This window comes from Leptodactylus fuscus, chromosome 7, assembly GCF_031893055.1.
Source record: "Leptodactylus fuscus isolate aLepFus1 chromosome 7, aLepFus1.hap2, whole genome shotgun sequence".
NCBI classification, from domain to species: Eukaryota; Metazoa; Chordata; class Amphibia; order Anura; family Leptodactylidae; genus Leptodactylus; species Leptodactylus fuscus.
In genome coordinates, this window is record NC_134271.1 from 31,525,153 (window position 1) to 31,535,149 (window position 9,997).

The following is a 9,997-nucleotide window of genomic DNA, read 5'->3' on the forward strand; positions in this document are numbered from 1 at the left end:
GACCTCTGTCATTGCCAACAAAGGATATAGAACAAAGTATTGAGATGAAATTTTGTTACTGACCAAATACTTATTTTCCACCATAATTTAAAAAAAAATTCTTACAAAATCAGACAGTGTGATTTTCTGGATTTGTTTTCTCATTTTGTCTCTCATAGTTGAGGTCTACCTATGATGTAAATTACAGACGCCTCTCATCTTTTTAAGTGGTGGAACTTGCACTATTGGTGACTGACTAAATACTTTTTTGCCCCACTGTATGTGTGTGTGTGTGTGTGTGTGTGTGTGTGTATATATATATATATATATATATATATATATATATATATATATATATAAAAATTTATGTGCATTAGGCATAAACCAGCCTCCTTGGTATGTACAGTCCATGAATTATGGTCCATAAATCAGACTTATTTCCTGAACAGAACACTGAGCAGGGATTCGGACTCCAAGCATCATCATAATGTATAATGGCAGGAGTGTCTGCCTTCCCAATGAACTGCCACTTAATAAAATTATTACAGTATGGGACAGTAGTGCTATGGAGAGCTAGGGACTTATAACATCATGGAGGATTATAATGCTTGGAGTCTGAACACTAAGCAGCGTCTCAGTCTGGGAAATATGGCTGACATGGTTATTTCATGGACCAAACATGCCAATGTGAAGCCAGCCTTGCATAGCGCAGGATGTTGCGGAAAACACAGGTTTGAAGATCGACAAAATACAACCTACCACTATCCTAACAAACAAATGCACCACAAATACACAATTGTATTAACTACACAACTGCATTTAGAAAATAAAAAGGATCCAGTTGTGCCCTGGTGGCCTCTCTTCTTCTTATGTCACTTTCTGGTCATGGAGAGGGTGAGATTTATCTCTGGAGCTTCGATTTATGACTGAGGGGGCACAAAAGACAAAATTAAATTATATTTCAGTTTAAGAATCAGTATAAAACTGGCATATAACGATGCAAGAAATTTTAGTACATCAACACCCGAAGTAAATGGAGTTTAATAGGCAAAATCGTCCCTATAGCATTCTCCATATTCTCTAGCATGCCCCATTTGTAAGATCTGTTTTATTTTTGTCTCCACATCCAGCGCAGGAGTCTTCTGCTTATCTGTAATCCTTTCTTACTTCCTATGCTCTTACCCTTTCTGTTTCTCTTGTATTCCCTACCTCCAGCTCTGCTTCTATGAATCATTTGTCTTCCCCAGCCCTCCTTGCTTTCTCTTTTTTTTGCCAGAACAGAAATATTTTCTAAATCTCAGGGGGTCTGAGACCAGGAGTAAAACAGGGGAGAGAAAAAGAACTAAAAAAAAAAAAAGATAGAAACAAACTTTGTCCATACAAGGATCGAGAGGGGGAGGGAAAGCTGAACATGTGGGAGAGCGGGCGAGAGACCTCCCTCTCAAATCTACAGGCAGATAGATAGAAGTAGAACTTTTTACTACTCTGTCTGTGAAAAGCATCAGGCTGGAGGCAGCTACAGCGGAGGAAGAACACAGATGACAACTGCTAACCATACAGGCTACCATATGAGATAACTGGCCAGCAGTAACAGAATTCAAGAAGCCCATTCAGGAATTATAATCTACGGAATAAAGGTCACCGAAGACAAATCAACCAAAGACTAAGGACTCTTATCAAATGTCTATGAAGTTTTGGAGAATGAAACTGACGTTCCTACTTATAAGGATTTATGGAGACAAGCTTGCTTAACCTGCAACTTCTTCAAGACTAAGGCAACCTGGAAGTGTTACCCTGACCAAGAAATTTATTCAAAAATAATCTGACTGAAAACTCTGGAGAAAGACAAATCTCCTTCACCATCCACAACAGAAAAGTGCAACAAGAAACTCCATGGATCTCTTATTCTTCACTTTACAGCTTCTGATTCTACTGCCGTCTTCACTTTCTAGTGACCTCAGAGAACATGATGCCCTCTGTGGGCCAGGTGACTCTTGCTATGCTGTCTTTTACCGGAGACGGACTTTTCTTGAATCTTGGAGAGCCTGTCGGGAAGGTGGTGGCAATTTAGCGACTGTAAAAAATGTTCAAGAAGCTGCTTTGGTTGAGCAACTCCTTACCTCTTCAACAGGTTCCCGCAATGATGATGATGTTCAGCTAAGACTTTGGATAGGCCTACAACGGCAGCCAAGGCAGTGTGCTCCACAAAAGCCATTGCGTGGTTTTACCTGGACAACTGGGGACCAAGACACTGCATTCACCAACTGGGTATCACAGCCTGTTTTATCAGGATCTCAGAGTCCCTGTTCAGCTCCTCGGTGTGTGGCTATAGGTCTGGGCCATGGGAAACCAGAAGATGACTTTAAATGGTCAGAAGGATCTTGTACATTACCTGTTGATGGCTACATTTGCAAGTTTCGCTATCAAGGAATGTGTCCAACTTTGACAGGGGAAAGTGTTCGTTATTCTATACCTTTTGGGTACCAAGGTATGTGGCTTGACCCATTACCATTTGGCACTGTTGCAGTGGTAACCTGTGAAGGTCAACAACAAGCTGTTTCTGTACTTTGTACATTTAAAGAGGATCGAACTGTTGGTTGGGATAAAGAGGAGCCATTGTGTCAGGAACCTGAGGACTTGTGTCAGGATTGCCAGCAGTTGTGTGAAGGAGGAGTTTGTGCTTGCCAAGAAGGATATGTACTTCAACCTGATGGACACTCCTGTGAGCCAGAGGACTTTGGAGAGCAAAGATGCCCCTGTCAGTATCGGTGTATAGAGACTGGAATTATTGGTAAGGGGTACCAGTGCACATGCCCAGAAGGCTTTGAGTTAGCTATGGATGAACTAAGCTGCGAAGATATAGATGAATGTGAGGATGATGAAACATGTGAACACTTTTGTCAAAATACCCTAGGTTCATATACCTGCTCTTGTGATCTAGGATTCACCGTTGCAGAGGATGATCCTGAGCGCTGTGTGGATATAGATGAATGTCGTTTTGCCCGTATGTGCCAGCAAATGTGCGTGAACCATGTTGGGGGATTTGAATGCTTCTGCAATGAGGGCTATGAACTGGCTGTAGATCGTGTGACCTGCAATCGAATAGATTTTATGGAACCTCGAAATGAGCCAAATATGCAAGTGACCAGTATTGAAAGTGTTTTTGAACCAGAACCTGATACAACAGGGTGGCAAGATCTGGTCGATATGGAAATCAATTCAGAGACTGAGATCTACATACCAAGAATAAATAAAGAAATCGCTATGGCACCTACAGAAGAGATTCTTGAGACAATGACTTCTCTAGATGGCTGGGAAACATTTGAGGACTTCACTACTGTTCCCACTTTAATGCCAGATGATACCACAGCATCAACTCTTAAACGGGATACAGATAAAACCACTACTTCACAAACTACGCCTCCTAACGTTCCTTCACCGGAGACAACCAGAGCAAATAAAAAAATCTTCTCTACAAGAATACCAAAGGTTAATATTTGGCCTGGAGAAAAGGAAATATATGATGTCCCTACCACCAAAAAAGCTTCAACTAGCAAAAGTTCATGGGATATGTCAAAGCTGTCAACCAAGACCCCTAGCAGGTCTAGGGTTAATAACCATCCTCAAACTACACAGAGAACTGAGAAGGTCACAACGACAAAGGTCACCATCACATCAGGACTTTCACTGGCTAACAATTCCCATGCTGTGTCTCCTGTGCTACATTCTGATTCTCCTTATCCATCTAAAGAGTCCCAAGGAAAGAGGGATACCCGATGGCTGATCGTAGCCTTGCTTGTACCATTGAGTGTATTTCTAGTCATTATGTTGGCGCTGGGCATTGTTTACTGTACCAGATGTGGAGGAGAGACAAAACCTCGTAGTGTTACTGACTGCTATCACTGGGTAACAGGTAGCGGACCAGAGAAAGGTATTCCTCCTTCAGGTGTGGACGCTCCAAACAGTCGAGGTGGTGTCTAAACCAACATGACCCTCAATGAGATAAAATGGTGGCATGGGACTGCCTGTGTGGGTCTTGGTGCAATTGGGGTATTCGCTCTGTGTTCCCATATTTTACGTCACTATTTCTCTACGTTCTCTCGGATAGTATTCATTTGATTTCATAACTTGCAGCATTTCACATATTTCATTTTTCATGTCCATAGCCGGCATTGCATTTTAGTCTGGTTTTGAAGTCTGTGTTCACCTCTATGTTCCTGACAGTTTTCCTCCTTCTTATTTGTGGTACCATTTGCACCATTTTGATACCGGTGTCTACACAGTAATGTAAAAGACTTGTCACTTGAAGTCTGGTAACGTGCTCATATTTCCTCTCTGATGTCAATGAGTAGATGTATGGTAGAGATACTGGCTCAGAGTTCATGTTCTGTTCATACGTTGGCATCTGTGATGTATTATGTTAATAATAATGGGTACGGTTCTTTATAGTCCATTTGAACTTATTGTGTTTTATGTGCTAAAGAGGTTTATAGTGTTACCCATTTAGCATGTAATTGTATCTATCTAAATCGTGATAAGTCACAGTGTTGAGGGAATGCAGGGAATCTGAATTATGAAGTAGTCATTAATAGTGACTGATATTAAAACCTCACCATAACGGAGTCCCTCAATATAAGATATCAAAAGTATAATCTTATATGAAGATGTAATATCCGAATATACAGGCTTTAGAGGAAGATGCAATGAATAACATTGAAAGGCTAAGCACCATCATCAAATCTTTAGGTAGTCCAGTGAAAGCCCAAGTGCAATGGGGGCGGGACAGAGCCTCTGTCTCAAACATGAATACAAAGCCCTCAGGAGCTCTGACTTACTGGCATTGCACTTGGGCATCATTTACATAAATGCCTTAGGGGGCAGGAGATGGTAGGGGTCTGCCCCCAATGCATCAACTGGCTCACTTGCCTAAGGCTGCCAAGGTATGCTTGTCACTAATGTGATCTGAAATGCAATGGCTACAGTAGAATATTCTTTGGGTAGGTGATAGACTTTGTGTGAGTAATAGTCCGCATCGTCGGGTCCAGGTTTTTGGACCGTTTCTGTATTGTACCGTTTCATAAAATCAGTACTTGGAACCATAGGGAATGGTCTTCCTGGCACTATGGTGCTGTTCTTGTCACTATGGACCACTTGATACTGCACCTTGTCGCACAGATATTAATATAACGCCATGTGATATCACAATGTCCCATCTTACATAGCTCGAGTGGTGGGAAAAGTCAGGAGGACAATGATGCAGGTCAGAAAGAATCCTTACCTCTCTCAGGAATAACAGCAAGGCCTGTTTGTAGGAATTTGACAGATTCTGTAGATTATGGTCTGGTTCTTCTTTGTAGGAAGTTGTGCGGGTTTATTTAGCCCCATAACATAACATTACCTTTTACCAGGGTCCCTGCTGCCATATTGAGTTGATTCCCAGGATGTTCTTGCCAATACCGCTTTGTAGATGGATGCAAGAGGTAGTAGAGAGACAACCACAAACCCAGTCTGGAAATTCAAATGTTCAATAGAAGGGCATGAAATATTGGGATGAAAATTTTGGAGAAAGTAATATTTTAGGGCATGTTCACATGCAACCTTTTCATTGGGTTTTGGCTTAGAAATACAAACCATATATGAGAATTCTCAGCTGGGGTTTATTTTTTTCCATGTGGTTCCTAATGTAGTTTCTATATGTGTATTTCTATACCTCCTTCTTTAAAGGGAATTGGTAAGAGCGTTATGCATTGAGGATCCAGTGTTCTAGGTTACAATACAATCCGTGGCTACATTAACACCCCCCCCCCCCAAAAAAAAAAAAAAAAAAGTAATACTCTATCGGCTGTATTCCCTGCATCATGCAGTTCTTCAATGAAGCCAAACATACACCATGGCTTCAGTGCACCTGTGTCGCCCCTTGGGCACGCGTCTCCATCTCTGAAGAACAGCACAGATGCCGGGAGTACCAGAGAGGAGTCTGATGAGACCTATCGGACTCCTCCCTAGGCTTTTTTATTTTTAATGTGACTGGATTGCATTATAACAGGGTGATTTGGAACGCTAAACCGCCAGTTCTTGAGAACATGTGGGTGGTTTAGAGTCCTAAATTGCCTTGACCGGTTCCTTCTACAATCTGGTATTTTAACATGAATTTTTATAGTAATGTAGTTGCTATGTGTTGACATATCCTTAAAGGGTATGTAGGCTACTGCAGCTTTCCTTTTTTATTGTTCCAGTTTGTCTAAACAAGAAGGAACTGCCAATAGTCTTAAGATATCAGAGTGTGTACAGTTTATGTCTCATATAGGTCTCCATAGTTGCAGATTGCTAACAAATCCTGTTACAGTCATACTTCCATCTTTTTATTCCCTACTTCTGGCCGTATAACTTTTACCATGGGTCAGTGATTGGATGAACTAAAGTTTCTATGAATGTTTATTCCTGATCATTATCCCATGTAAAATATTCACGATCAGCCAACGAGTGAGAAACAGTAATATATATATATATATATATATATATATATATATATATATATATATATATATATATGCGCATATATATATATATATATATATGCTCATGTCGGCCAATCTCCTAGTTATACGGATACTCTAATGATCAGCAGCATAGAGCTATGGGCTGCCAACAAATAATTACATATAGTTGTACTGTAACAATACAAATGGAACTGATGAGTTTCCTTGTAGCCTGTTACTATGGAAACATATAGGCATGCATAGTAGCTGGAAGCACAGATAACTGTCATTTTGAAAGAAAATCTTTATTGAACAATCTACTTGTATGCAACGACTTATCACAATACTATGTCATTGAGAGAATTTAATAGTACTAAATATCGGATGCTGTAAAGTGCTATTAATAGGTTTGTATCATAGGACTGCATTAGGACAATAGGATACTCAGGGGGTTCTAAGACCTTTGGATACCTCTCCGTGATTTTTGTTTTGTAATGTATTGAATTCATTTGTATTGTTTTAACCCTTCCTTGTTCTTTCAATGTTGCCCCTTTTACTTCTGTGTAAAATTTGCGAGTTATCTTATGTCCTAATGTTACACCTTTCTGACATATTTTTTACAATGTCTGTTCATTATGTATTTACATCAAGTTCTTTTATTTTCCTGTGATCATGTATATCCATTGGAGGTAAAGGCAAGAGGTGACCTGGAAATACTGCCTTAGGCTGAGGCCCCACGTTGCAGAAATGCAGCTTTATTCGTTGCAGGTTTTGCTGTGGCTACAAATGGAATGGGGAATATATAGGAAGTTCTACTTCCCCCTTCTGCTCAACCAATCCTGGCTTTGGTTAAAAAACTGCAGTAAAATCTGCAACAAAAAAAGCTGCGTTTCCGCAACGTGGCGCCTTAGCCTTAAATGGAGTCTGTTAGTCTAAAGTGACTGCCAAATAACTAACAGTGCTGTTTAGGGGCCTTTAGTAGAACAAGAAACGCCCCTTTGGACACCGGGGATGTATCTTGTTAGATTTACCTACTGACCGCTGCAAGGGCACCCGCTCTGCTCTGAAATCGCCGTCCATTGACAACCCTGCAGCTGTGAATCATGGCTTCAGCCTCTCAGATTCACAGTTGTCAGTAGGCAAATCTGACAAATTGGGCTCCGCCTTCAGTGCACTTGCTAGCTGACTGTTTATGTCCATAAAAAGATGATTCTCCGCGTTGCTTCATTGGTTTTTGGCCACAAAGTCATGGTTCTACTCCTATTAAAGGCCCCTACCTGGCACAATTATTGCTCTGGAAGGCATTTTGTACTGACCAGATCCCTATAACAATACTTTTTCAGAGAGGCCATTGCTCAGTGCAGTCCAAACAACTTTTCTCTGGAACAGATATGGTTAATGCTATTTGTTAAAAACATGGATTTGTGAATGTAAATCCTTTTTCTGCACCGGGGTAATGGTAAGCAATGCGCTATATATAGTGAACAGTGTAAAAGTAGGCATCATTCACACAATAAAGCCTATATCTAGGCACACAAGAGCAGCTCTGTACTATGGAGTCATATGCTCTCTGTCCTGCCGTATGGAATATTCACCCCTATACATTGTATGATTCCAACAGAAGAAACCTCCATGTGCCTCAGTATAAGGCTATATGCATATGACCATACTGGTTTTTCATGTCAACAAAAACTCTGTATTAGTATGTCATCTGTAGTCACGGCTCTGTATGATCCCTTACATTTGTATGAGCGAGTTTGTGCTGCAAATATGGAGAGGAATAGAACCTGCTACACATGTCTTCTATGGCTTGGATGCTGATCTGTAAAAACTAGAGATTGTGTATGCTGCCTTAGGAGTCCATATACTGTCTGCAATTATGAATCCAGATGGTGGATCCATAAGTGCAAACGATATACAGAACTATGGTCATGTGCATGGGGCTTAAAATACAGACATATGAACGTACTTTAGGACCCCATATATCTATACAGATGCTGTGTTGCATCTCCACCCGGCAAACTTGGGCAGATACTGGGACCCATCGATCTCAAGAGGGCCCACTGCACAGCTAGACCTCAAAGCATCAGGTTCATAAACATATTAAACCTTGCTAAACTTGCTGTTGTCTGTCTGCAGCCCTCTGTGTCCTAAAGTTTTTTTTTTTTTCCCTCTGACCCCTCTGTAGCTGCTGTTTTCTCCAAGTGATGTATAGTACTTCTGGAATGGGAGTGACCATAGATAAGCAGTGACAGTTTTAATCCGGTTTAATTTTATACAGTTTATTAATCCGTTCACTGTACATTATTCTGCCCTGGGACTTGTAGTACCTCACCCTTGTTACCCAGCTGTCAGCGATTTATGTACAGTATATGTTTAGTTACACCTCTGGGTACAGTAGTAGAGAGCTGTAATATGGTTGTGTGCATTGGCATTAAAAATGTGCAAGAAATGTTGTTGACCTCTCTCCAGACTTCTATATGACAGACTAACTGATTAAACTATGCAGTTGCAAACTTGGAAAGAATGACATTCATTACAGAGTAAACAACGTGACCGGCCTTCTATAAATGAAGCCTCGACTCTTCTTAGCTCGTATGCGGTTTATTCTGCATTTCCGTAACTTAATGTTCTGCTCACATGCGACCTTATTTGTCATTGTACCCGCGCAGCTAGAAACAACAACTTTAGTAGAGGAAAAATTCTGTGATCTGTTTATTTCTGAGCTCATTTTTATGACTTTGTCCCATACAGTGTATTCAATGCAGATTGTAGGAATGGTCCACACAGTGTATTTACCATAGAGAAGACGCCATTACTATTAGCAGCCTGAAGTCTATCTAATTCAGCAACGACAAACTTTTTCGGACTTCCACGATGCTTTGTATATGCATATACGTTGCTGAATGATAGGTTTGTGGAGAGCGCCATTCCCTGAACACCTTGCTATGCGTTGCCGACCATCACCCCGGCAGATCAGACATTTCTATTTATTTTTACTGTCTACATGTCATATGTTGTTCTCAATTTTTTCCAAATTGTCAAATAAAATTAATTTAAAAACCTAAATGGACTGTATAAAGTTACTGACACTATAAACTTGTGTATGAAAGTACTGAGATCCTACATCTGTATGTTACTGCTGCCCATTGTTTTTCCAATCTTCAGAAAATTGAAGAAGTGGGGTGGGATACACGGAAAGGTACCGTATGTGATTAGTCATAAATTTCTTTATTCTATATTTTACTTAACATTTTTCTTGCAATGTTTCATGGAGACCTATGGGGAAAAAAAATATTCTGAACTCTTGGTAGAATGGATCAATGTACTGAGTATAGCATTAACTGGTACACTCTTCTATCGTTTCGTCATCGTCTCCCTTCTCTCCATCTTGGACAATATCTGGACATCAGGATGCTGTCTGTAGGAGTCTTCAAAAAAATCTGGTGTCTGGTTTGGGTGGATCTGGTTTAAAGATGAATGTCTGATATTAGTGTTGATGCAAACTAGGATATATACTAGCCATGTCTGTAGTAACG

At 40.5% G+C, this 9,997-nt stretch overlaps 1 protein-coding gene across 1 annotated transcript; it reads left to right on the forward strand.

Annotated features, from left to right (window-relative positions):
- The first annotated feature begins 1,441 nt into the window (after positions 1–1,441).
- CD248 (CD248 molecule) lies at positions 1,442–9,527 on the forward strand. The gene has a single exon (XM_075281549.1). The coding sequence runs from the start codon at positions 1,873–1,875 to the stop codon at positions 3,958–3,960; it is 2,088 nt and encodes a 695-aa protein (XP_075137650.1). The 5' UTR covers positions 1,442–1,872; the 3' UTR covers positions 3,961–9,527.
- The last annotated feature ends 470 nt before the right edge of the window (positions 9,528–9,997 follow it).

Excerpts from the sequence above, each read along its gene's own strand:
- CD248 (XM_075281549.1), top strand. The coding sequence starts at position 1,873 with ATGGATCTCTTATTCTTCACTTTACAGCTTCTGATTCTACTGCCGTCT.